General features: G+C 45.7%; 2 protein-coding genes across 6 annotated transcripts in view; one reads left to right on the forward strand and one right to left on the reverse strand.

Moving 5' to 3' along the window:
* LOC135377648 (major facilitator superfamily domain-containing protein 10-like) overlaps window positions 1–27,810 on the reverse strand; it is a 203,582-nt gene that overhangs the window by 119,552 nt on the left and 56,220 nt on the right. For both annotated transcript variants that reach the window (XM_064610236.1, XM_064610238.1), the window contains exon 3: window positions 11,841–11,890. The gene's annotated coding sequence lies outside the window, so the exon portion shown is untranslated. The remainder of the gene's footprint in view (window positions 1–11,840; window positions 11,891–27,810) is intronic.
* LOC135377647 (dual specificity calcium/calmodulin-dependent 3',5'-cyclic nucleotide phosphodiesterase 1A-like) overlaps window positions 1–27,810 on the forward strand; it is a 250,537-nt gene that overhangs the window by 72,433 nt on the left and 150,294 nt on the right. For 2 of the 4 annotated variants that reach the window (XM_064610225.1, XM_064610230.1), the window contains exon 1: window positions 2,966–3,085. The exons of the other annotated variants lie outside the window; for them this stretch is intronic. In XM_064610225.1, coding sequence (XP_064466295.1) covers window positions 3,070–3,085 — 16 coding nt within the window. In that variant the 5' untranslated portion in view covers window positions 2,966–3,069. Of the gene's footprint in view, window positions 1–2,965; window positions 3,086–27,810 lie in introns of those variants that run through there. 4 annotated transcript variants of the gene reach the window in all.

Genomic DNA, 27,810 nt, shown 5'->3' on the forward strand with positions numbered 1-27,810 from the left:
CAAGTGTACCGCATGCCGTCCGTGTCCTTTCCTCTCATCGCCGATAATCCCATTCCCGCCGATGTGAGATAGCTTGCATATGACTCGTTGTTCCCTTCTTGAGGTGAAAACAAATATTGTAGACAAGGAGATAAAACGGAAGAGAGAGAGAGAGGGAACTGTGGAGGCGCTCGCGGCACATTGTAGCAGGATGTCCGCTCGTGCGTCTTGAGCTGTAGATACAGAAACGGTTAATGCTACGGCACAGGTCACACCTGCAGCAATACGAGGCTTAGCTGGGAGTTCAGCCCAACTATTTTTGCGTTCATTAGAAATTCGAAATGGTGACATGCGTCCATGCACTTCGTTGTAATCGATACGAATTTCAAAAGTTGACAACGTTTTTAATACAAGAAGCAGTTCAAGTTTGACGTGAACTATTTATCGTAAAACAGAAACTCGTAGGAGTATAGTGTTCACATTATGGGTTTTTTCTCTAAGTACCCCGCTCTAAACCAAGTTGTCTCTCTGTCGAAGACTGTACCTCAGATATGTGAGTGAATGGGGTTGCTTGTGTAGCACTGGCAGGACACGTTGCTGTAACTCTTCATCTATGCCAGTGCTCCCCGAACTTTGCTACCCAGTGACCCACCAAAAATATGAAACGTCCCGTCGCGACCCCGTCCCAGTTTGCCGGCTTTTCGCGATGCCACAAGTTTTTCGATTTCAGTGCATGAACAGCAGTACACAAAATTGACGCTGAAGCTTTGTTTGACAGTCAATATAGTCGGAATGAATCAACTGAGCTAGAAACCATCGCACCGACGGAACTCTTCTTCTTACCGCCATTCCCCTTTTCCTTCTTTTTTGCTCTACGTATAGGTGTACCGGGGTAGCCAGTCCGATTTATGACTCACCTCCCCATTTTTTCCTCTATCCATCACATCACCAACAAAAACAACGCGTGCCAGCAGGAATGACTGTTCCTAATAGCTGAAGTGAGCCTGTTTGTTAAAGTACAGTCTCTGGAAACGAAGGCGGAATTTCGACATAGCAGCTTCCAGTTCCGCATCCATTTTGAGCTGTGACCTTTACTTTACTTTCATAGACGCTACCACAAAGAAGCCAAGTTCTCAAAGTATATCATGGCGAAGGAAAGGAGAACTTTCATGGCTGTAGTACTCAGAGCATGGTACTCTCCTACCAAACCTTCAAACTGCAGCTCTGAACTCGAGCTGCTCGCAAGCCGCTTCGTGACCCCCTGGTGGAAATCGCTTGGAGCAAAAATCCGGACTGTATTGTATGACATTTGGCTGAGGATAATACAGCCCATAGATGCCAAGGTTCCTGTCACGAAAGCAGTGTGTGGCCTGGTATTACCATGCAAAGGTATACCTTGTTCTAGATAAAACCGGGAAAAGGGGGGGGGGGGAGAAGAAGCGAGCTTGTGATTACGGACTTCCATCCGTCCAGTTTTCCCCAGCCTCAGTGTTTTCACTGTGGAAAACTGGAACTACATTGTTTTGGCAGCTTTCCCAACCTCTTTCTGTGCATGTTGGGTTCTTTTCGTTCTGTTTCACTTACGTACATTGCTGCTTCCCATGCAAGAAAATCCACGAGAAGTACATCATTGGCAGTGATGGAAGTGCTGCGCCATTTGCTTAAAAGTACTGTAAAGCAGTAGACAAGCATGATATGCCGGTGATGTGAGTAGAGACTTTGTTGCTTCTAAATACCATATGCGGAACCATACGACCGACAACGCGCTATAAATATTTTTAAATTTGCCATGAAAAATGCGGCGTAGTGGAGCGGTGCGACGCCTGGTGTCAAACAACCCCCTGTACAGCGGGCAACACTGAAAATTGGTATTACACACTATTACATTGGAACTTCGTTATTTTAGTAACCATATTAGTTTCCCTGTTTACCTATGCATTCTGAAACCCCTGTTAACAGTGTTTTTTGCGAAGTAACCCAGCGCTGGCCGCTGTTCGATGGAGGCTCTCCCTACTTCTCTGCTGCGCCTGCGCGCTCCTTCTGTTCGCGGCCTCTTTCCAACGAACAAACTCTCTCTGTGAACAAACAAGTCCCGACGCTGTCTGGCTTCTTGAACGTCTGACACATTTTTTTTCAACGGCTCAACATTTCATTTCAGTTCGCTTATCCGTTTATCCTCAGATGTGGATCGTTGTGTGGATTGCAAGGGCGCAATTTATGGTGGATTGTGGTGGATTGTTATGTTGGGCCAAGTGTTATACGCATGCAATGTGGTTGCCGCCGTATGTGGCAGGAGTACGGATTCATCTCGAATACCTAGTACAGTGTTGCCCGTAATCTTTAATTGAAATTTTCTAATTAATTGCACCGTCGATTGGAATGAAAGTTGCGCAGTTTTTGTCCAGGTAGCTTGGACTATCGAATAGCCACACTAAATGACATTTGATCGGTGCTGCTTTACAGTACCTTTAAATACGTATTAATGCTACGCGACACTCGTAAGTACAGCCGGTAACTAGTCGTCGGATATCGCAAAGCTAGCCGTATTGTACCCCCCCCCCACACACACACACATGCAGAGAGATATATATATATAGAGGGAGACAGACATGATGTGATATGGTGTTGTACATAGGAGATGCATGATATGAATATATACAACCTGACAGTTTGACTTTACTGAAAGTGCGAGAATATGAAGAACTGTCACGCTAAGACCGCCAACTAGATCTCAAATAACATTTGCCGCCGAGAGGCGATCTACCGCTTACACATGACCATGTTATTAAACGTGTACACCATCGTGAGAAAAACTCTCCATGGAGCAATGGATATCCAGGATGACACAACGAAGTTCTGTCGCGGCTAATGAGGAAGCAACGATGCGACCGCTCGACTCCTGCGTAATCAAGCGTCACATGCTTGGACACGAGCTCACCCACGAGAGAATGATTCTTTGTTTGTTTGTTTGAGAATGACCCTGACATTGACGCAGGCCTATTCAATCGACTTCCAGGAGAGGTGCACCACGCAGGCAGTTTACAGGTGGTGCGCATACTTTTCGATTCAGTGCAGCGCGTTCTCTTTGCAATGGTGAAGCATCAAGGTGAGTTTGTTAGAGCGCAAAACTCTTCTTTTATATAATGGAGGTGCAACAAGATGTTTATGTTGGTACTCACACATATTATTAATTCTAAGATTTGTTGTTGTTTTTGTTTTGTTTTTGCTTTTTCAAATTTCCTACTATTCCCAATTCGTGCTTATCGTTGTGTCGTATAGTTTGCGAGATACAGACCATCGCACAAACTTCAGACGTCAGAGAAGCGAGAGTCGTTTGTATTGCCAACTGTAGCGAGAGCCTCGAGTATTCCCATTGGTTCTCGAAAGCACGTGACCTCGTCTGCCGCCACCTCAGTGGCCCGCAGTGACGTCAGAGCCGGACGAGCTTCATTATTGGCGGTGTCGATTTGAGTTGCGTTGATAAGAAGAAAAAAAAAAAGAAGAGAAATAGGCACTCATTACGAGAGCCGACTACTCCAGATCACTTAGAAAAACAAAATTGCCTAACTACAATAAGAACAATGAGTGACACAGACACTCAGTCAGTCAGTCAGTCAGTCACTCGTACACACTGTCACACGGTGTCGAGCCTCTACGCCTCTATTACCTCCTTTGCTATAACTAACTACTCCAGATCACTTAGAAAAACAAAATTGCCTAACTACAATAAGAACAATGAGTGACACAGACACTCAGTCAGTCAGTCAGTCAGTCAGTCACTCGTACACACTGTCACACGGTGTCGAGCCTCTACGCCTCTATTACCTCCTTTGCTATAAAACAGGGAATGCAGGTTCCACATCGATGCATAGAACCGTATCTTACATTTATCCGGCATAGCATGGGGCACCGCAGTCACAAGCAGTGGTCTCCCTCGTGTCAAAACTCCTTTTCCCGTGAAATGAGCCAGGTTTAGAATAATAACTGTCGCAATAATAACCCGCAATAACTCTCGCTTTCTGGTTGGGATAAGGAATCCTGGGTACAAAGCGCAGGGAATAACGTAACAGTCCTTAATAAGGCAATGCTTCAACACTCGAGACTCCATGTGCTCCTAGATGTACCCTAAAAATGCATGCTCTAAAAGATTTTAGTAAACGATCCATCATGAATAATTCGAAAAGTCTAATACTCAATGAGCTGTGTCGGGTATGAATTTTTCAATCACATCATAGGTTATCTAGACTATAGCAGTGTGCTCGGTCAAAGGAGGATCTTGCGAATATTTTAAACTCTTCTTGTCATCTGGTCGCTGGTATCGGTGACCTACGAGAAGTGGGTTTCTTTATGAGAGTGACAGTTTCGTATACCATGCCGAGATGTACAATTTGCTAACAACATTACGAAAATACTACTGGCTTTAAGCAGCCTTGAACAGTCGTATGCATCGCGGGGCTCTCTTTGCGGTTGTGATTTTTGAGGGAGCATGTTCTTTCGTGTAATGGTTTTCGCTAGGAAAGTGGCCTGTATCACGTATGCGAAAATGCATCTGGTATGCGTTATATAAATGTTGCAGCGAAGTTGGTACAAATATTAAGGAATACCTTCCTTTGTACTTTTTATCGTGTGTCCCGTACGTAAACTCTGAGGTTGGTTTCATTTCGTTCAATTCGACTGAACTATTTTGAATTTTCGACGAGGATGTGAAGTATCAACAGCTTTAACGATCAAGCTTTGAATCCCAACATTTCTAATCTAAAATCGAGGTGTGATATAATGTTATATAATATTAACGTTGTATATGTGATTATACAGGGTCTTTTTTTTTTTAAGCTGTACCAGATTAAAAAAAAAAGAAGTAGGAGAGCAGCACAGATACCGTTTTTGCAGTTGAGTTATACGGCCATTCGGACATCATCTCGAAGAAAGTCTAACTACTATAGGTGACTAATTACTTAAAATTCATCAGTTAACTCTTTAATTAGGGGCGTTAGGGCAAAAGTGCGACAGCAGAATGGGAGACTATACTCGTTGAAAGACATTCTATTTGAAACGAGCACGTGCGTTGGAATATCCATCGTCGAATATTGCTATGCAAATCAGCAGATACCAAACCCGAGCCGGTACATGCCATAGGAGCGTATATGAGTCGTCGGTGTGTGTGTGTGGGGGGGGGGGATATGTTTAATAGCAAGAAAAGAAAAGAAAACAGGAAATGTCAGCCAGGCTGATGCCGGCTCGCTATTCAAAAACGAAAAAGAAAAGACAAACTCATGCATTAAAAAAGAAAAAGAAAAACAGCCAGTGCAGCACAGGCACGACATGGCGCGAGAGAGCCCAGTCAGAGGGTGGACGCAAGGCCCGAATCTTTCAGGAAGCGTAGCAGGGCTGTGGTGGCGGCCCACTGGGTAGGCCGAGGGACGGGACCAAGGAGAGTAGCCATGGACCCAAGCTTCATTAGACGGCGACGGAGGACTAGCCGTTGGGGAAGGTGCTGCTGGAAGTGCAGAAGGTAATGAGGAATACCGGCCACCTCGCCACAGCTAGAACACAAGAGGGAGCTGGCCTATTTTGTATAGAAGCAACGGAGTGCGGGCAACGTTGAGACGGAGGCGGTGGAGAAGTGATCCGTCGTGGCGACTGCAGTGACACGCAATGAAGAAGGCAACTGATGGGTCGATGGACTGATGGAAGGAGGTAGCCTCAGATCTGAATGCTTGGGCACGGGCTGCACACCGGCGGCGAATAGATAGACGGTAAACCGAAAGTGTAAGGGGCAGACGTGGCAGGAGTGGCAGTCGCGTCTGCTACTGGTCAGGCCCGCGTGACCGCGGGCACTCATTGGAGAGACAAAACATGACCATTGGCGCGGAGCCTGTTCTAAGTCTGTATGATCATGCTGGGCATGTCCTGTATGAGGTTGGGGTGGGACGACATCAAGAGGAGGAAGGACGCCTTTCTGTTCGTGAGGACGACCCATTTCCCTGATCAAGTCAAGTCAGCAATGTATTCCAGGGCGGGAAGGATGCTGGATGGTTCAGCCTCGGTGGACGACATGGGGTAGAGCAGTTTGTAGGCCTGTTCATGGTCTGTACCGGTGACGTAAAAGGCTGCGCCCGATGCGTCAGGCGTTACGGAGGCATCGGTGAAGATTTGTCGGCAGTGGGGATGACGAAAGGTGAGGTGGGTCAAAGCGAGTTGTTGGGCTACCACAGGGATGATTGCCTGTTTTCGGGGAAGGTCCGGGATAGTAGCGTGAATGCGAGGCCGTTCAAAGGTCTACATTGCTGGCGCAAAGGAAGGGGCAGATGTTGAGGACGGGAGGTAGTCTTGTGAGCGGGCAACAGCATTGGCAAAAGCGGACGCAGGGCAGCTCACAGCAATGCGGCGAAGGGGATGAGAAGGTTGCGTCAGACAGCGGACGTAGACGCGGAGGGTGGCTGAGTCCCGCAGAATGGGGATAGGCTGTTCCCTACACTCTTAAAAATGAACTTCACCGCATAGCACGCTCCTAGCCAACCATCATCTCAAATGATATCGTTATCTGCCCTGATTTGTTGAAAACAGGGGGCGTACGCCTTTTTTGTGACAATTATGAACAGCATAAGTGTCACAGAAAAGGCGTGCGCCCCCCGTTTTCAACAAATCAGGGCAGATAACGATATCATTTGAGATGATGGTTGGCTACGAGCGTGCTATGCAGTGAAGTTCATTCTTAAGAGTGTAGAGACGCACGGAGGCTTGCTGACGTCACGCGAGGATCGTGTCGGCCGTCCTCGGCTGCTTTCTCCGACTGTTTTTGCAAATTTGATTGCTCAGTGAGAATACATCACATAGCGAAACCATTTTGTGTGGTGACTCCTGATGGACAGCTTGACGAATGAAACTGCACTCTTAAAAATGAACTTCACCACATAGCACGCTCCTAGCCAACCATCATCCCGAATGACAACGTTCTCGCCCTAGATTTGTTGAAAACGGGAGGAGGAGCCTATTTTGTGCCGTGCATAATGGGCACAAAATAGGCTCCTCCTCCCGTTTTCAACAAATCAGGGGAGAGAACGTTGTCATTCGGGATGATGGTTGGCTAGGAGCGTGCTCTGTGGTGAAGTTCATTTTTAAGAGTGTGGGTTTCGAGCCATGTTAAATGTCACCTCATTGCTCCTTTAAGCAACTACATTTTACTTTCTTATTCTTGAAGTTCCTTCTAACTCGCATTTTTACTTAGAAAACTGGGTTCTTATACTGTACATCGGCTTGCCGGCCCAGCTCTCAACTGTAGTGGGCACACGCAGCGTCATGAATATCCATGAGTGTTTGCCCTGTGTTTGCGAGAGACCGATGACGCTTGCAGTGCTCCGCAGAGTATTGCCGATCGAACGCGAAGAAAGATATGCAGAAAACCTGCGAATGAGAGGTCATTCAACTTCCGATATAAAATGATGGAATTGCCACGCAGAAGGAGCGCAGTTATGTCTGAACGAAGAATTGAATTGGCAATAAAGACTCATTTGTAAGGTGCGCAGAGGTACAATAGCATTAGTTTGAATGAGTACCAAGTTTTACAAAGCCTATGCCTTCATTTGCGCTTCGGTAATTTCTCCCGATAATGTGCTTAATGTTTTCTTAAGTTAATATTGTGGGAGGAGTAGAACCCGTCGGGTGATGGTCTTTCGTCGGTGCTACGTCTCGAACTATATCTTTGAAAGTTGAAAATATGTCGCAGCGAGTTCTCTAAAATGTTCTCTAAACGAGTTTTCTAAAGTTCTCTAAAATTACTCTTTCGATTTTCATTCATTTTTATTTTATTTTTTTTGCCGAAGACGCTGTGTACCGGTCGACTACATTGAGCAGAAATTATAAAATGTTAATGTATGTCACCTTGTATTACATGCTGTACAATTTTGAGCATTCATTTACAATACGGGTGCTGTAAGAGCACGCGTAATGTGGGTACTGTCTCAACAACGCTTGTTACAGTCGCTTACCGGATAACTCATCAGACTTTTGTTTTCAGGTCACTCATTCCGCATAATTATTCGCTATTTGCATCTGTTGTCAGATGTGCACTTTACTCCTGATTGCCGGTTGTTCAAGAACACCTTAACTATACCCGAAATTGCTATGGTAACACTAATGCTTACGTAAGAAGATGACTGGAATATAAGAAGACTGAAGAATAAGGAGTACTGACCCAAACACGCACGATCATGCTCTAATACTGTCAAATGTTCGCGAGCACCGAATTTTCGCGGATTTTTAGGGCTCATGAAGTTTCGAGGAAGAATTGACACTTCGAAAACACTGCTGCATTCGCGAACTTTACTTTCACAGTTGGTATAGTACCGATTACTAGCAAGCACTTGAAATGCTTTGCAGCACAAGTCTGTGCGACTCCACTTTTATTATGTGCAGTAAGGAAACTTTCGTGCGTACCGGAAAGCCAAGAATGTATCATCCAGATTTCGCGAAACAAAGTGACCGCGAATATGTACCCTGTGACCTGTGGCCGATTCGCGAAATTTTACAGTACACAGTTTACAGTACGGTTTTACAGTACAATAGCAAAAATGACGGCATTAAATGAAAGAAAAGTTAGTATGTATTCTGTACAGGAATATCAAGACACTTCATGGGTGGTGTCCTGTCACACTGAAATTAAATTACTGATTTAGAAATTGACGTACGGGTAATCTGAGTTTGACTCAGAGCCATTTTATACTTGGTTGCGTTTTCTAGCATGAAGCTCTCAGCACGGTTCGAAATACTTTTTGCTGTACTTCGTTTCTTTAGCCTGTAGAGCTGATCTTTTCCGCGCTCAGAGAAGACAGCTAAGCACTGCAGACGCCTCGAGACTGTCGTGGCTGTACTCGAGGTCCTCGAGGCTGTCTCGTAATGACGCTATGCTCTCGTATTTTATTTTTTTCACGTTGAAGCTCCCGTGTGCGAGCTTTCCACTTTTATGTACCTGCTGTCCGGCGCGTTCTCAGCGCTGTTTCAAGGGCGCGAAGTAAGTTCAAGAACAGGACGATAAGATCTTGCTGCGTGATGCTGGGGCCGCACTTTAAAATAAATTAGGTGCACTTTCTTATTCAGCCTAAAATTGCACGCAGCCAAGTTCCGTCGACGAAACTCCTCTTCACAATGTTCCGGAGGATATAGGGAAGCGATGGAAAAGACAGACAAGCGTACATTCTATTTTATTTCTTTTTTCCTTTGATGGGCTCAGTACATCGTGGAAACGGACTTACTCGGAGACGTGACATTCAATCAAAATTTCTGGGTGCGTAACAAAGGCGATCCGTTATTGCAGACGTTTGCGTTTTTATTTTCTTTTTTTCTTTTCTATCTCTTGTTCTCTGACTCCTCCCAAGCAACGCAAAAAAGATAGTGTCCGCCATGCGAGATGCGTCTGCTTACATGCATATTTGCCGACGAAAGTGAAGTGGTCGTTTGCGCACCGGTACGGTGCTTGTTACGTATGCATGCAAAAAGAGGCTTAACTCCGCATGCGGTAATATTATTACCGTTAGTGATGACCCCGTTTCGCAGCGCAGGGCGTTGCCTAATGCGCTGAAGAATCATTTTGGTCCGTGGTGTCCCCAGGCAGCCCCACTGTAAGATGCAATTAGAATCGGACAACACATAGTGTGATGAGGGGAAGCTCCTCGCGCAGTCACCAGAGATGGAAATTATGGGCACTCGACGACATGCAAATGGAAGGACACTCTTATACACACGCTAGAATCAAGAAAAGAGAAAGCGGAATACGAAGACCCTCCAACATCATGGTCTAATCGTCTGAAATGCAAGCAGCTATAGCATATAAGCCATACAAGTGAGGAAGATTCTTTTCCTTTCTCGGAAGGAGCTTACGGGATCATCCTTCTCGCAAACGACGCGAATTCGAAAGTGGTTTTAAATAGATGTCACAGACAATGACTTTAGACTTTCTCAATAATTAACGCAGAAAGAGCTTAACAAAAGGAGTAACAAGATATAAAATGAAGTGACACATTTTCTAAGCTCGCAACATTAGTAAAAGCGCTAAAAAGACACATTCACGGATAAAACATACTGACATGAAGCGTACCTTCAATGAACTTTCATTCAATGTTTTTAGCGCTTTTAGGGTGTCTCAGAATCACCAACAAGCTCGAAGGACAGTTTCAGCGCAATACTGAAGTTAGCTGAGAACACTGAACCAATGTGAACGATGAGCATGACTCAAATGCAAGTTAAAATCTAAGTAACGTTTCGGCTTGAAATCACCGTAAATGCTTCATATGCTGCACTATGCAATAGCAAAGAGAAAGGGCCTGTGAACATCATCGTTGCAACCTTTGCTATTTGTCACTTCAAATTATCCTGATCTATCATTGCGTGGGCGTGTGGTAAAGTTGTACAGTGGCATTTCAAAGGCGCTAAGCAAAGGCAAAAGGGAAGTTCAGTAACATTTAACATGCACGTTGTTATAAAGCCACGGAGAAAGGGTAAAAAGGGCTTTAATAAGAGAAACAAAGTTTGAAAGTTCGCGCTCGCTCTAGCTCGAAGGCGAGGACGATCTTCGAGAGGGCGAGACGATGATTCTTCGTCACAATGATAACGACACAACTTCCATTATAATGAGATAGAAAACACGCGATAAAAAGCTTGGGTGTGCATTTGATGGCAATCGCAAATACCAACTCCGCTATCAGCATCCGCTACGGGCAAGGCTATTTCTTTCATCGGAGCAAATGTCCGGTTCATGTATGCAGTAGGCTATGTGAGCAAACTCGCCATGAAATGTTCATTCCAGGCTAATGTCCAATACACGGAAATGTCCATTCCGATGACTTCCCCCAGATACGCTGAGGCCAATAACACCCCCGTATTACAGCAATTGCAGACAACGTTTGATAAGACGATCGAAACACGACAAGCATGTGTGCCACGGCTCCGTGCTTTCCAGCAATACAGAGTGATCATGTTTGGGATGCGCATATGATCTCGATGTCGCATACGTTTTCCCATGTTCGTCGAAAGTGCTCAAAGGCTGCGGGATATTGACGCTCTTCCGATGCAGTGGATGCACGCTGTTTTGCGTGCTGTTCCATTTCCATGCGTGTTTTTATCCGTGTGCGTTCCTGAGGATTATAAATTGGCTCGTCCAAACCGCAGACACAAAGAAAGGTTGAATATCTCAGAGCGTAAACAACAACAAAATGGAACATATGCTCCCATCTGGCAGCGAAATAATTTGCCCAAAGTATTTGCTATCGAAACATTTCTTTGTACATGTGTGCTACGAGTAAAGTTCAATTTGACAGAGTTTCTCCTTTTAGGAAAAACTCTGAAAAAACTTCTCGAAACCCAACGACGTGTCTCATTTTCCCTTTGATGAAAGTGGGTCACCGCGCAACGAAAACTTCGTTCTCTCCGACACATGGGTACGTGGTTCGCCACGTAATGCACATGAAACTGAGAAATAAAACGCGCGGTTGGTTGCAACTGATGAACACAAAGATTTTTCGCACCGTGACACGCAGCTTCTTTCAATCTCCGTGACATCCATCCATCGGATCGAGCTTTGGCCAAGAAGGCGCATCACGGCGGAGAAGCACGTTTTGGCCTTCACATAAACACGTGTAGATCGAGAGCAGCTCCCTGTTGCTGGTGATTCCACGTGCTCCTCCGCAGTATATTGTACGGATTTCGGCATCGACTGAACGGAAGCACACACAAAATCCTAGCTACAACTGCATACAGAAAGCTACAAAGCTAACAGATCACTCATCAAAACTTGTAATCAAAGCGATTCCTCACGTGTGGACCCTACCAGGTGAGCATATATCCGAAAAGTTCTATTGTCCACTTACAGTTATAATGTCTTCCGCTTCATGCACAGCTTCGTCATCCTAGTGTTCACCTGCGCGTAACAGAAGGCAATATTGTAAAGTTGCATGTCCTCCACCAAAGTGCTTGCGTATTTGTCATGACATGACCCTAGCCAACCAGCATTCTGAACGATATTGTTCTCCCTCCTGATTCTTTGAAAATGGGAGGGCACGCATTTTACGGCGAGCCGAAGCACCCCGAATAACCCCTCCCCCCCCCCCATTTTTGTTTTGTGACAGGCAGACGTACGCTCCGCACCTACATCAAATCAGGAGTGACAACGGTACCTTCCTGTCAGACATGTGCAAAATACTGCGCAAAAGTGTTTCAAATAAGATACTAAATACTCCGTGTACAAAGTATTTAAAATAGAATACAAACTACTCAAAACCGAAAGTAATCTGAGTAGAGTACTTAATACTCTAAGAAGTATTTAAGATACCCTTTAAAGTATTTTAGTGTTAGGAGTCAGTGAAACGCGTATTCTGAACGCGGCCGTACAAATCAAATCAAGCAATATCAAGGAATAAACTGCATATCTTTTATTTGCAATGTCGTGGTGTCAAGTAATGTTTGACGAACTTTGGTGAATTCAAGTAAACTTTGGTGATATGTTCTGACGCGAAACTTCGTAATCCCTCCTGTATGTCAGCTCGGGTCTTTCTAGAGTCACTACATCGGGATTTATTTAGTGACTCTAGGTTCTTTCAACTTCTGGCGCGTGTTTATTGCTTTTCTTTCTTTTATTCCGCGTTAGCGCCGCGAAGCAGCAGTGGCTATGAGCGGCGTACAGACAGCAGGGCAGCAGAAAGGAGTGGGGGGACAAGGGTGTTAGTTTGCGTCCTGGGCTGACTTCAGGGGGAACTGTGCCGACATTCGTCTGGAAGGCCTGCCGCAAAACCCAGGGAAAACCCCAGACAGCACAGCGGTGCGTGCATTCGAACCCACCTCACCCCCCAGTCTCGGCGTGCAAAGCGATCATCCTAACCACTATGCCACGGGAGCTGGTTTATTGCTTTGGTGACCAAGGAAATAAATGCCGGGATTTTCTTGTACCTAATCCCCTGGGGATTCACCTGGCAATATGAACCGTATTCTGATGAAGGGGTCGGGCTATTGACAAGCAGGGCCAAGCGTGGGACCAGCCTCAGGAGGATAAACGACAGTTGCGCGAATTCCAAAAGAAAGAAAGAAAAACGCGACAAAGTTTCAGTGAGCTGAAAATCTGGACACGGCGGGGAGGAGTGTTGGATACGGCTTGACGAGGAAGGAAAGTATTTTGAGCACTGAGTAGCAAATACTTTTAACAATACTTGCCGCAAAAAGTATTGAGTAGAGTACCACCATACCCGACAAATTATTTAAAATACTGTATTTTGAGTACGTACTCAAGATACGTACAAGTCTGCTTCCTGTGCAGTTGTAGGCCTTGAGTGTGTCATGCGGTGAAGTTCCACTTTTAGTCGGCTTCGGTAGTGCGGGCATAAAATGAAACGTGTGTAGTGGACAACTCAAGTAGTACCCGATGTAACTAAAATAGTTCAGGGACGTGTCTCCTCATCCAGCTTATTGTTATTTACCATAGTCATAGTCACATCGTCGCGCAAATCCATACGTTGCCCACGAAACGATTTGTAGAGTCCGTTCTTCGCCGGCTGCACAGCCAGCACTACAATCTGCTACAGTACAACGCCCACGTTGACTAGCAGTACGTTACGAAATAGAATATTATTCGTCAGCTTGGCACCGGTATTCGGGTAGTGTAGCTTAGAGGGTTCTGCGCTCAGTTTTCGTAATTCTGTGCCACAACTATTAGATTTTTTGTTTTGTCTTTACAGAGATGGATAGCACGAAGGTGTGGGGGACAGTCGGGTTAGTGTGCATCCTGGGCCGATTTCAGGGGGAACTATGCCGACATCCGTATGCAAAGTCTGTCGGAAAACCACAGACAGCGCAGTCGGTGTGGTAGGATTCCAACCCACCACCTCCCAGTCTTCAGCACGGCCTTGGAGTACAAACGAGCGGATGTTTTAATTCATCAACTCGCTGGTGCAGCTTTAGGGTTGCCGAGTGGAATATAAATGAAGTTTGCTACTTTTTAACTAATCCCTATTAGTGACACCAACGGCTATCAGCGCCTTTTGAAGGAAGTTGGCGCAGTGTTTGTTGTTTTGCCACCGGTACGGTACCGTTATCGATAGCCACCTGAAAAGACAGCCAGACTAAAAAATTTACCATTATTCCAGGAGTCCCAGATATCGAAAATCGACCATTACTTGCTCTTCCCTGCTTTTAATAATTCATCCAGCTTCAGAGGCGCTTCGGTTGGTCGACACTGTAGCGTGCTCTTATTTTCTTTTCCTGAACAAACAATGTCTTTTATATGGCCCCAAACATTGTAGTGCAACTTCTCCTTTCTTTATATTTCTCTAGAAGGACCGTGTGTTGATTTTTATGTGCATATATTCAAAGCATACAGCTCTACGTGCCTGCAGAGGGCGGTGCAACGTTTAGAAGTATCAATAACGCTGCAACTCAGTACATTTTTCGCAGTATGATCAGTAGTATTTAGTAGGGACGTTTCGGTCACCGGTCAGGAACAGTAGTTTCCGATGTATAATGGTCATACATGATGAAAGTTGAGCGCTATCCACCAACGCGCACTATACGTCCACGTTTTCCCGGTACAGCAGTTCAAAAGTGGATGTTGCATTGCCTCCTGCGGGATCTGGTGTAGCATTTTCATGGTGATGGTGATGGTGATGTGATAAAGGGAAGAAAAAAAGGGGGGATGTGAGTCGCGACGAAGTCGAACTCGCTACCCCAGGACGCTTACACAAAGAAAATACAAACAGATGAACGAGTTAAAGTGATGGAGTTCAACATCTAGTTCAAAAGTTTCAACTAAGTGAGTGTAAAAAGTCGGAATCGCTGGAGTGACACACCGCGCACACTCAGCACGCTATAGAACGTTCTTTGTACCACTATGCATTCAGCTAGGTTTGCATGCAAAATTAAAATTGCCAAATATTGTGCGGGCGGCTTTCAAGAGAAGCCTCGATTTGACGTTTGAGGCGACCTGCAACGCACAACAGGTTTCCATGGTAGCAGTAACATGCCACGGTCGTATAAGTCGATGTAAAGTACGAAGTGATTGTGACAGTCAGAACCCCCACGCGAATGAAATGATCGACTTGCCCCTCTCAAGCACGTAACATTGAATCGTAGATAAACTACTTGTAGGTTTATCCACATAAACTACTATAAAACACGTAGAAACATCATGTGCTTCAATAATAATTACTAATACAGTCGACACGCATTAATATGACTATGACATCCTCATTTTATGACCAATTTTCTGGGGAACCGTTTGTTCCGAATGGAGGTCCTGTGTAAAGGCCTCTCGTTATTATGACAACTCGATAATCCGACTATGACCAACATTTTGTGGACGAACTGAGGAGAACACGTGTATTCTTCCCCGTTATTGTGACCGTCCACCACAGACCGAGTCATCCTCCTGACCGAAAAATCCAGCGGCCCTGGAAAACATACCCGCGGTGAATGCCAAAGTCACGACACCGATTCTACCGAAATACCTACGCGCGGTATGTATTCGCCATCGCCCGCGCAACTGAGTCACCGGAAAAGCTACACATTGACAGCTTTTCAAGCAGACGCTTTTAGCAGATTTCTTTCATCGACAAATTGTAAATAAATGGTAAGGTTGCAAATAATAAATTGTGTTGGTAAAATAAATTTAATTGAAATAAAATACTGTGCCTGCAGTACCTGCGTCTTCAGTAAATGAGACAGAGCGAAACAGACTTCCTTTATGAGGGGCTTACCTGGAGCACCATAGATGTTGCTCATTAATATGAGAATTCGCTTTATGACCAAAACCCGCAAGAACGGCCTTGGTCATATTAACGAGGGTTGACTGTAATGAGCTAACAGTGTGACGCTGCAAATATTGCATATAAATGCAACGTACCCTACACTCCTAAAATAGAGGTGGTGGTGGTGGTGGTGGTGGAAGGGCTCGCCGTTGTCGGCCTCAAAGAGGTGGGCAACGTCACAACTAACCCCTTGGGGAATGTGCGTCCTGGGCCTACTTCTAAGGGAACTGTGCCGACATTATGTCTGAAAGCGTCTGAGGAAAACCCAAGACAGCACAGCCGGCACCGGGATTCGGACCCGGGTACCTCCCTGTCTCGACGTGACATGGCCAGCACACTATCCACTGATCCACGCGAGCTGGTACTCTTAAAACAGAACTTCACCACATACGAGGTGTGGCTATTAAATAACGGGACTGGGCATCTGGTAGGGAGTGTACCTCGCGGAGCGGGAAACGCACGCGCAGTTTAGCAACCTTGAACCTTCCACGACGAGGCCCGACAAGCCGCGTTTTGTTGTCGCTCATTGTCTATCCTCTGGAGTCCGCTGCAGGGAGGGCTATAGAGTCATGTTGCCGGAATCATGGCGAGTGCCAAAGTGGAGCAACGGATAAACCTGAAATTTCTAGCGAAGCTGAAGAAATCTCAAAGCGAGTGCTTGTAGCTGTTGCTAGAGGTGTACGATGATAATGCGATGCCACGTACGCGAGTGTTTGAGTGGCATAAACGGTTTGCCGAGGGACGGGAAAACGTTGAAGATGATGAAAGTCCGGGTCGACCCGTCACAGCAACAACACAAGTAGAAAACGTTGAGAAAATGAATGCAATTGTTCGCAACGATCGCCGCCTGAGCATTCGATGATAGCAGAAATGGTGAATGTTGACAAAGAAACCGTACGACAAATTTTGCACGAACAGTTGAACATGCGCAAGGTCTGCGCCAAACTCGTCCCCACACTGTTAAAACAGAACTTCACCACATAGCACGCTCCTAATCAACCATCATACTGAATGATATCATTCTGTGTCATGATTTGTTCAAAACAGGGGGGAGGCGCCTATCTGGGACAAGATAACAGTGCAGAAACCTCAATGCTACAGCTCACAACGCTCTGTCGGTGAAGCAGTTTCTGGCCGATAAGAAGACCCCGTGCTGGGCCACCCTCCTTACTCGCCGGATTTAGCTCCTTGTGACTTTTTCCTATTTCCGAAAGTGAAATCCGCATTGAAGGGAACGCATTTCCAAACTGTGGACGACCTGAAGGCCAGAACGGCAACGCTACTGAAGGGGCTAGCACCTTATGACTTCCAGCATTGCTTCCAACAATGGCAAACTCGTGTCGGACGTTGTATAGATAGAGGAGGGGAGTATGTTGAAGGGGACACCAACTGAGTTCGAATATTTTTGTAATAAATACACTTTTTTTCGCTCCAGCCCCGTTATTTAATAGCCACACCTCGTAGCACGGTGAAAGCCAACCATTGCACAGAATGATACCGTTATCACTCCTGATTTGTGGAAAGCGCCGGGCGTACGCCTTTTTGGTGCCAATTAAGGGGTGACCTGGGTTCGAATCCGGGGGCTGTCTGTGCTGTCTGGGTGTCGTCACAGTTTCATGTGAAGTCGGCCCAGGACGCTCGATCTCCCCCATGCGATAGTCGTGACGTTGCCCGCAGTTGTAAGCAGTTCAATCACCACCTCCTTGTGACAATTAACATAACTGCATAAGTGTCACAAAAAGGCGTATGCCTTTAACCAATCGGGGCAGAACGATGTCATTCGGGACAGTGGTTGGCTAAGAGCGTATTATGCGATGTCTGCAACTCGCATACTCTAGTATTCACAGATGGCTGTATATTGACGACCGTACCAGAAGTGCTACTTGCGCGTTCTACATCCCACCAGTGAACGTGGCCTGGCAAGGGAGAACATCGTGTTACCTAATATCCTCTTCGACTGCTGAACTCCTGTCTCTCCTACACGCAGCTGCTGCGGTCCAGGTGCGAGGGTTCGCCAGTGCAGTCCTACTCACAGACTCGAGAAGCGCCTTATGGAACGTGATGAACCCCATGTGTGACAACATCGTTGCGAGAAGCATCAGAAGATCGTGCGCTCAGCATAAACTAACCGGAGGAGATATCGCCTTCCAATCGATTCCGTCCCACGTCGGTATCGGCGGCAACGAAAGGGCGGATCAGCTAGCATCCTCAGCACACCTGAGCTGCAGCCCTTGTTTACCAATTCCGGACGACACCGACAGTCAAATGGCCGTTCAGCTGCTTGTTGAACAGCGCCACCCTGGGGCACTGGACATCACGCACCATCATCCCCCCTTCTTCCCGTGAAAGACCTCCCTCGAGGCATACAGACCATGCTCCACAGGCTACGCACTGGATCTGCGTTCATCAACTCTCAACTGTTCAAGATCGGCTCTAGGGGTGACGCCGGCTGCGACCACTGTCAACAACCTGAAACAATCGAGCGCATCCTGCGAGAATGCGGAGCATACCATTCTGCGCGCGAAGCCCACCTCCCTTACTCCAGCTCTGGCACGCTGGCGGACATCCTCTACCCCGATGGTTCTTATGCCGAACGTTCTGCCAAAGCAAGAAACCTTGTTCTCTTTCTGCAACTGGCGGGTCTTGCCCAACGACCCCTGTAGCTCTTTGCACTCCCCGACGGACTCACGCACCCTCTACGCATCTCCACCCTTCATCCTCCATCAGTTTTTTTTTCTTTTTCTTTGCTACAGTCGTGACGATGCCCACTTCTGTGTGGCCAACAACGGCGAGCAGAATCAGATATTACCCACTCTGTTCTAAGACCCACGACCTGCTGCTCCTTCATGGCGATAGATAATGCCCAATGTCTCGTTGCCCATTCCAGGGCTAAGAAAGAAGGGCGAATCCAGCTCACTGGAAGCCAAAGTAGCTGCTGAGAACCTATAGTCAGTGACACTTATCACGCACACACGCTGGTGTTCACAGACGGCTCCGTTGACGCCAAGTGTAAGCGTTATACTTCCTCCTACTATATACAGTCTTTGAATGTGGCCCGGCAGGGAAAATCAGAGCGATTCCCAATCTGCTCTACAACTGCTGAGCTTCTGGCAATGCTATATGCAGCAGCCGTGGTGCAGGTCAAGAGAATCACCAAGGCTGTTATCCTCATGGACTCGCGCATCGCTCTCCAAATAGTGACGAATCCCACGTGCAATAACATTCACGTCAACAATAACATCCACAATAAGAAAGACATTTCCCTGTAATGGATCCCCTCCCACGTCGGCATCAGTGGCAAGTGGCAACGAAAAAGCGGACCAACCAGCATCTGCTGCGCACCACAGCAGTAGCCCCAGTTTGCCAACTCCGGGAGACAGCGACAAAAAATTAAATTTATTCTCAATGAGATAATAGTTACACAGCACCCTGGGACCCGGGAAATCCTGCAAAATCACCGTCTATATCTCCCGTTGAAAGGACTTTCCTGCACAAACTCTGCCCTTCAGATTGCGAACAGAAAGCGCTTTCACTAAATTAAAATCATAAAAGATTGGCTCTCTGGATAACGCAAATTGCAGACACTGTCACCAAACCGAAACAAATCGACCGCATCCTGCTTCATTGCAGTGCATATGCTGTGGTGCGGGATAAACACCTTGGACATTGGAATTGCACGCTGGATGATGTCCTTCATCCCAGAGGCTCTTTCACGGAAAGACACTCCAAAACTCACAGCCTAGTCTGGTTCCTCCAGGAATCTGCATGGACTCGCCCAAAGACTATGATATACAGTTTCTTTTTGCTCACGGGACCCCTGACCAAGCATGGCAGTGACCGGCCTACATCTTAACTTTGGACAGTCATCATCTCTTCATCTCATCTCATCTCACATGATGTCATATGATATCATCTCATCTCGGCTACAGTCGTGACGCTGTCTACGTGAGTGAGGCTAACAAAGGCAAGCCGATCTAGTCACCACTACCTCCACCTGTTTTAAGAGTGCAGGACATCATTAACCTTAGTCGGTGCCAATTCGCACGTTCGCGCACTTGTGAAAGGCAAACCTGTAGCACAAAATCCTAAAAGCATATGAAGATCTGTTCGTATCACTACAATTCTATTGTTGGTATATTACTAGTACCAAAGTGGAAAATAACGGTAAACTTCCTAGTAATGGGGGGGGGGGGTATGTCTATTAAGAAAAAAGGAAAGGAAAGGTCAGCCAGACTAAGGTCGGCTTGCAATTCAAAAAAAAAAGAAGGGGAAAAAAAAAAGAAAGCTTAGTTGGGCACCTAACAGCGGGAACAAAAGCCCGAAAGCTAACAGTGCAGCCTGGCACGAACGGCAATTTTATAAGGGCCAGTGAGGAGTCTCAAGTATATACATTCACAGTGAAGGGCCAGACTTGTACACGTTACTCGAAAAAGGTAACTCATTAATTATCGTTACTATTATACTCTTGTGTACAACAGTAATTTTTTACCGTTACAAATTACTCGGCTAAAAATGTAATCAAGTAACGGCTAAAAAAGTAAAGCGTTACTTTGACCGTTACTTTCGATAATAATAAGTCATGTGGCAAAGAAATCGTGAAATTACATATACCTTGACGCGCTTTCTGAGATTGGAGTTCGTGGCCTTTGCGCAGGGTAGAGGCTTTTTTTTTAGATGCAAAACACGTCATGCATTTAAACAAAAAATGTTTTCCTCTTTTCTGTCCATCACCATGAACATTTCCCAAAAGCTGAAGCCATGGCGATAACTCAGGAGAGCTACACTCTAAAAACAGAACTTCACCGCACAACACGCTCTGCGCCAACCATTGCCACGAATGATAAGGTCATCGCTCCTGATTCGAAGAGAGAGAGAGAGAGAGGGGGGGGGGGCGTACGCCTTTTTGTGGCAATTTGAATATATGAAAATTTCCACAGAAAGGTGTACGCCCCCCTCTTTCTTCCAATCAGAAGCGATAACCTTATCATTCGTGGCAATGGTTGGCGCAGAGCGTATTATGCGGTGAAGTTCTGTTTTTAGAGTGTAGTCGACATGGCAGTATCGCAGATGAAGGATATTCACTACGAACTCAGTGTTCTGCGCAAGCTCTCTGTACATATCCTGCCAAGGCGTTGACCCAAGGCGTCCACAATAAAAGCGCTCGGCAGAGTTACATTCTAACCAGTGATTTCCCCAGAAATTCACTGCTGAGGGGGTGCCGAGCTTTCAAGGGGGGGGGGGGGTCTGCTTGGTGAAGGTTCCACTTACGAAATTTTTCTTAGACACGGAAAGAATCGTGGCACAATGGTGACATCTGCGGAGCTTTCCCGTTTTATCTGTACATGTTAATATGTTACAACACAGTACAGTAGAATACAGATTCATTATGAGCGGCATTTCAACATTAAGATGCATAATCGCACGACCGACAAAGAAAAAAGACTTTCACCTTGGCTCACGGAACTCAATGAATACCTAGCAACCAATGGTGAAGACCTCAGACGAAAAAAGCAGAATAACTCGCTTGATTGAGTTGGGCGCAAATGATTCCTTGTGATCCACATTGAGTTTGCATGCCCGAATGCATTTTTTCTCGTATGCGCGTACTATATGAATGGAACAGTGATTTTCAGATGAATTTGGACAAATGCATGGTATGATCATCTGCATCACTGTGGTCCTACAGCATAAGTTTGATAGTACAGGATGTAATTCGCTGCGCCGGACTCACTACTAGAATGTGTTGGTGGCCGAGTTGGGTGGTGTCACCTGAGAAAATTCAGGGGGGGGGGTGCCAAAAATGCAGGAAGGGTGTACACCCCCCTGAGGGGGGTGTAGGGAAATCCCTGATTCTAACTTGGAAATTCCTAGTAACTCACTATGTCCGAAGCTTCCATACAGCAGGTTGCGGTAGGAAGAGATTAAAGTGTCCCCAGGCAAAACTCAGAGTGCACGTAAGGAATTCTATTACAATGACCTTCACTTACACTCTTAAAAATGAACTTCACCGCATAGCACGCTCCTAGCCAACCATAATCCCGAATGATATCGTTATCTGCCCTGATTTGTTGAAAACGGGAGGCGTACGCCTTTTTGTGACACTTATGCTGTTCATAATTGTCACAAAAAAGGCGTACGCCTACCGTTTTCAACAAATCAGGGCAGATAACGATATCATTCGAGATTATGGTTGGCTAGGAGCGTGCTATGCGGTGAAGTTCATTTTTAAGAGTGTATTATAGCGCAATAGCAAAGCCGATAGAAAAGGCTGTAATGGAGCCTGTGGATTGCACTAAATCGAAATGTAATCGATTACCGAAACTTTTAATCAGATTACTCGGAAACTTACTTGCTCGCAACACTAATCGATTACTAGCAGAACTACTCCAAAAAGTAATTGATTGGTAGTAACGCAATTACTTTTAACGGTGGTGGTGGTGGTGGGTAACTGCTTGCCGTTTTCGGCCACGCTTAGGCGGGCAACGTCATGACTATCGCAGGGGGGGGGGGGGTGTAGTGCGCCCTGGGCAGTCTTCACAGGGAACTGTGCCGACATTTGTCATAAAACGTCTGTCGTAAAACGAAAACATCCCAGTCAACACAGCCGGCGGGTCCCATACAAGTGTGAGGGCAACCAATTGCACAGAATGATACCGTTATCACTCCTGATTTGTGGAAAGCGCAGGCGTACGCCTTTCTATGACAATTAACGTAACTGCATAAGTGTCATAAAAATGCGCACCCCTTCCGTTTTCAACAAATCATGGGAGAGAGCGGCGTTATTCGGGATGATGGTTGGCTAGGAGCATGTTATGCGGTGAAGTTCGCTGCCCACATAAGTAATGCCAACAACGGCAAGCCGGTTTCGTCACCACCACCACCACCACCACCACCGCTTTAAGAGTGTATGAGGCCAGGTGAGGTGAGTTTGAATAAAGCTGCACGGAATTGAGGTTGCGTAAGGTAAAGGCTTGTGAAGCTGTACCAAAATGGCCACCTCATTGCGTAAAATCCAATCAATATTGAATAACGCTACTAATAGTTCAAACAGGATTATTTCTTTCCTTATACAAGTTAACAGAAATCCGAGCAGAATCTGGTGCAAAAGGGAAATCGACTCGGCAAAAGAACCTGGACCTCGACGATATAACGGCATCTGAAATCAACGTAGGAGACTGACAAAGGCTAGCTCTTTCGACCGTTTTTTTTCATCTCGCCCTCAATGCAGCACAGATAATATCCCTCGGTGCCTCGTCGCTCCGGTTATGTAACTTGCGGCCAATCAATGACATTTCATCTGGAAGGAAAGGAAACGCGTCTAGTTCTCGGCAGGTCTCTTCCAAAAGAGCTTTGAAGCACGTATAATAGGTTTCATCGATTTCGCAATCCGATACAGATAGGAAATGCTTTACTAGCCGCACGAAGAATGTTATGCTAGGAGGAGCCCAGCCAATTCCTGTCCCTATTACGATCTCGGCAGGCCAATTGTTTACGTACTGCAGTTTGTTAGCAATACCATATACGGATGCATTTCGATGGTAATCTAGCAAGAATTCTGTAACCACTGTTAGAAGGACGAAAAGACGTAGCTGGTTGAAAGTTGAAATGTCGGATTGGGGTGTAGTCAAGCGCGACTCCTGAGATAGGCACGGTCGACAGAATTGCACGAAAATCCGTAAAGAGTGCCAGTAGTTGAACCTAAAGTATAGGGGCTTTAGTTGAACCTACCTGTCAATTACAAGCCATCCACATCAAACCGCTCAGCATATCCAAAATTCTTTGACATTGGCGCAATCCGGCACACAAGCGCTGAGCTCTTCGATCATTTATGACTTATGCCCGGTAGCCACGGGCCTACCGGGCGAACTGTAAGCCTTCGCCCTGCTACATTCACGTGCGTGTCATGCTAACTCATCAAATCATATCAACCCACATGAACAGCGGTAGGGTCCTGCAGCGGGGGAACACATCGCCATTACGTTGTTTGTTCTTGTTGAACCTATCCGCGGGGAAACACCCCATTACATTCTCGTTCGTTATTCAATTGTTGCTGCGAAGTTCCTATTAGACCATGAAGAAATTACGTGCACCTGTGAATCGCGAACTATGCTCAATGAGCATGTCTTCCCATGAAAAGAAGCAGAGCGCTGTCCACACCTAGTGAGGTCGAACAATAAAAATAAATACATGCAATGACGACTAGTGGGAAATTTGTCACTTACTTCGTGGCTCACTACCCCAGAGCGCACTGGTTAGCATAAGATATGAAATTATGAGGTGATGGTGGTGAGGTCGAAGAGAAACACACTCTTCCGAAATATCCAGACACAAAGCGCTGCGTGATACGTAATTGCGTGAACTTTTTTTATCGCGAGAAAAAAAAAAAGGCAAATGAAAGAAAAATAGCTTCACACACACGGCTTATGTGTGATTGGGCCTTTTTTTTCCACCGGTCAGTTGTGAGTATCCGTTGTGATATTTAATAACTTGCGTGAAAAAAAAAAAAAAAGAGAAACGCTTATTGGCAACGGGGAACAATTGCAGAGGCCTTTTGGTCATCCCGATTAAATCTACGTGAACAGAATGCAGTTTACTTTACTGCGCGCTCGCGATTCGGTCGCCAAAACCAAAGCCCATGTTCACGCACGTAGATTTGTTTATTTTTTGTGCGCTACCTTTTCTGTGCGTTCATTGCGAAATGCCGTCACGTTTGGTAGCAGTTACCACTACTGGAACCTCATGTCTCGTTTGGTGCTTTGCGACTTGCACTCCGAAGGTGTTTGAAAAATCGTGGTGCAAAGAATGGGATCGTGATTTCATTTTTTCTTCCACGAAACCAAACGAAAGCACGTGATGAAATGTACACAGGCTCAGGCATCGGTCGTGTGCTGGCCATGTCACGTCGAGACTGGGAGGTACCCGGATTCGAATTACGGTGCCGGCTGTGCTGTCTGGGGTTTTTCCTGGGTTTTCCTCAGACGCTGCCAGATATATGTCGGCACAGTCCCCCTTGGAAGTCGGCCCAGGACGCACATTCCCCCAGGGCGTCATTCGTGACGTTGCCCACCTCTGTGAGGCCGACAACGGCGAGCCCTTTCTCCAGCACCACCACCACCATCGGTCTCGTCATTTAGTTGCTACCGCCTTGCTCGCCCAGCTTCAGCTTTCTTCATTTTGAACTGCAATGTATTACAATCTTGCCAAGGCGTGTATCCATAACCACACCCCATCAGCCCGCTTCACTATCATTGCATTTCGTTACGAGAGCGCAGCAATATTACGTGTACTCGCTATAGGACAGCCGGGGAGAGATGTACGCATTGCTCGGTTGCTTCTCCGCCGTACGTTGGGCTAGTGCAGTGAAAGCACGCTTCACAGGAGATCGCCACGGATGGACGGACGGGCACACCCATTAACCCACCCGTCACTCCCTATTTGTATCGCGGATTCTGATTTAAAGTGGGAGCAAGAAACGTTTGAAAGAGACTGCGTCACCAACAGTATGCATTCCGTACACTCATCCGTTCATTATTTCTCCTTTTTTTTTCTTTTCTCAATGCAATTCAATTAGATCCCATTAAGAAACTTAGGGCTGGAAAAGCTGTTTGCGTGGTGCCTATAGTCTCACTATGGCCGACACTCCGACAGATTATTTCGAAAAGAGAAGGCAGGGTGCACAATGAGGCGCATAAAAGTAGCTTACGACCGTCAATATGACACTACGTACAAAAAAAAAAAAAAAAAAAAAAACACTTCATCTAGGACACGCTCAGTGCGGAGTTTCGCCTGTAAACATTGGCTTTTTCGCCATGACATCCGCCTCATGACGATTGCGACGACCTTGATAAACAAATAAATAGGAAAAGAATCTACTACGTCAGAAACAGAAATACCTAGAATAACTAAAATGGGAAGAAGCTTCAAAACGATACGTAACGGATTTTTCCCATATCTCACAAAGAGTGACGAAAATGGGTTTACCAAAAGTTAGGTGTTTGAGGTTTAGAGAAGTAATACGCGCACATTATTCGTGCTTTCGTACCACCTAAGAGGTACGAAGCTACTTACATGCTACATGCAACAAGACTCTCCCAGGAAGTCTCATTTCCCAGTTACGCCAAAATGACATGCATGGTGTTTCCCCTAACGCGCCAAAATCATTGTTGGCACGCTATATATTCAAGTGTAGTGTATATATAGTATAAATATCATTGTTATATTTTTCCCACTGTATGAGTTTGATGCCATTTTGCCGCAAAGATTATCCACAATTGACCCTCGAGAATGTGATTTTTCAACGGTATTTGTCCGCACCTTCACCGTTTGTCCTGTTGCCCCTTTATTCTGTGTACCCTACATATGCCCATAAAGCCTACCATAAGGACAACGCATTTACAGTGAAACAATTATTCAGTATCTACCTTATTCCGTATTCCCAGGAGGCCAGTTCGAGAAGGATTATGTTCGAAGGTCCGAAGTAGTAGTATCCCTCACCCCCAGTGCTTTCGGCAGCACAAGCTTCTCTTCAGAAATTCCTCGGAAATAACCGACCGCTGCTTCTTTTTCCACAAGACGGTCGGAAGCCGTTCTATTAAGGACCCTTATCCGAGTAATTACGGCAATCTCTTGCAATGCACGCGAACAAGATGATCAATAGCGCTGATTTCACCTCCTCCCTTGAGGAACTGGGGTCATTGTTGTACACCTAATAACGGCACATTTTTTTACAGCATTGTGCGGAATATAAGAACTAAAAGGAAGAAAATGAACCGCATATAGATAGTAGTATTGGACTGAATTGGATTGAAACGAAAAAAAAAATAATAATATGGAGATTGTGGTAGAATGTGAAGCCGCCTACTTCAGGACGCTTACAGTGGACTGTGCGATGAGCACCAGGGATTATTTATACTATAGCATACACTTCTCTTCAGCAGTGCGAAGCCACTACTCCATTCGCCATTATTCTGGATAGCAGCAGCGGATTTCTCTACTGGCAGCGGACAAAACATGTGTATCAATATGTCTATATAAACCTCCATATTTTTTCTTTCTTACTATACCATACCTTACCTTACCAAAAGGTGCCTTCGGCAGGTTAATTTCGGCTATGGTTTTCAAATAATGTTTCCCGGAAAGTCGATTACCTTCGGTTGGCAAAGGCTAAGATTGTGCTTCTGCAGCAACGTTCACAAGAGCGGAAGCAGTAAAACTCCTGCTGCGATAAATTTTCTCGTATTAAGCAACAACATTTAGGAAACCACTGTAACAGCGACGTTAGTTCTAGTCCTAGAAAAGTGCAAGGGTAAAGTTGAGCTCCTCGCTGAGAAACACACATGGCATGCTTACGACATCATGCAACTTCTGACGAAATTCGTCTGCCTCGCGTTAATGCTTGGGAACGTGGCACACATTTTTCGACAGTACACTGACACTACATAGTACTCACATGACCCCACAATTTTTATACTAAAAAAAAAGGGGGTATGCCGAGAGCTCGGTCAGAAAAAAATATAATAGGGCCTGGTATTCTGCATTCATATATATATACAGTACTATACTATATATATATATATATATATATATATATATAGTGAAGGTTGAAGATCCTGTGCTCCATCGTCGGGTTCTTCACCTGTTCATGGACTTCCTGTCATCCACTGGATTGCTCCAGACCTCTTTCTTGTGTTTTCATCCCTTCTTCATCATCTTCACATAATGTCCCACGTGCAATGGGGTAGGGTACCGCACCACCGCGGTGAAATACCCCATCTCATCGTCATCATTTATTGTTGTTGTTGTGAAGGTTGAGATAAATGCGAGACAGAAGACGAAAATAGGGGAAGTAACAAAAAAGGTTTATTAAAACTTAAGTTATAAAAGTTAGGGGTGCCTGACATCACCCCTAACTTTTATAACTTTGAAGTTTCAATAAACCTTTTTTGTTACTTCCCCTACTTTCGTCTTCTGTCTCGCATTTATCTCAACCTTCACTATAATTACGTAGCCGTCCGACCCAACTTCAACTTTTCAAGATACTATATATATA

This window comes from Ornithodoros turicata, chromosome 1 (assembly GCF_037126465.1).
Source record: "Ornithodoros turicata isolate Travis chromosome 1, ASM3712646v1, whole genome shotgun sequence".
Lineage (NCBI taxonomy): Eukaryota > Metazoa > Arthropoda > Arachnida > Ixodida > Argasidae > Ornithodoros > Ornithodoros turicata.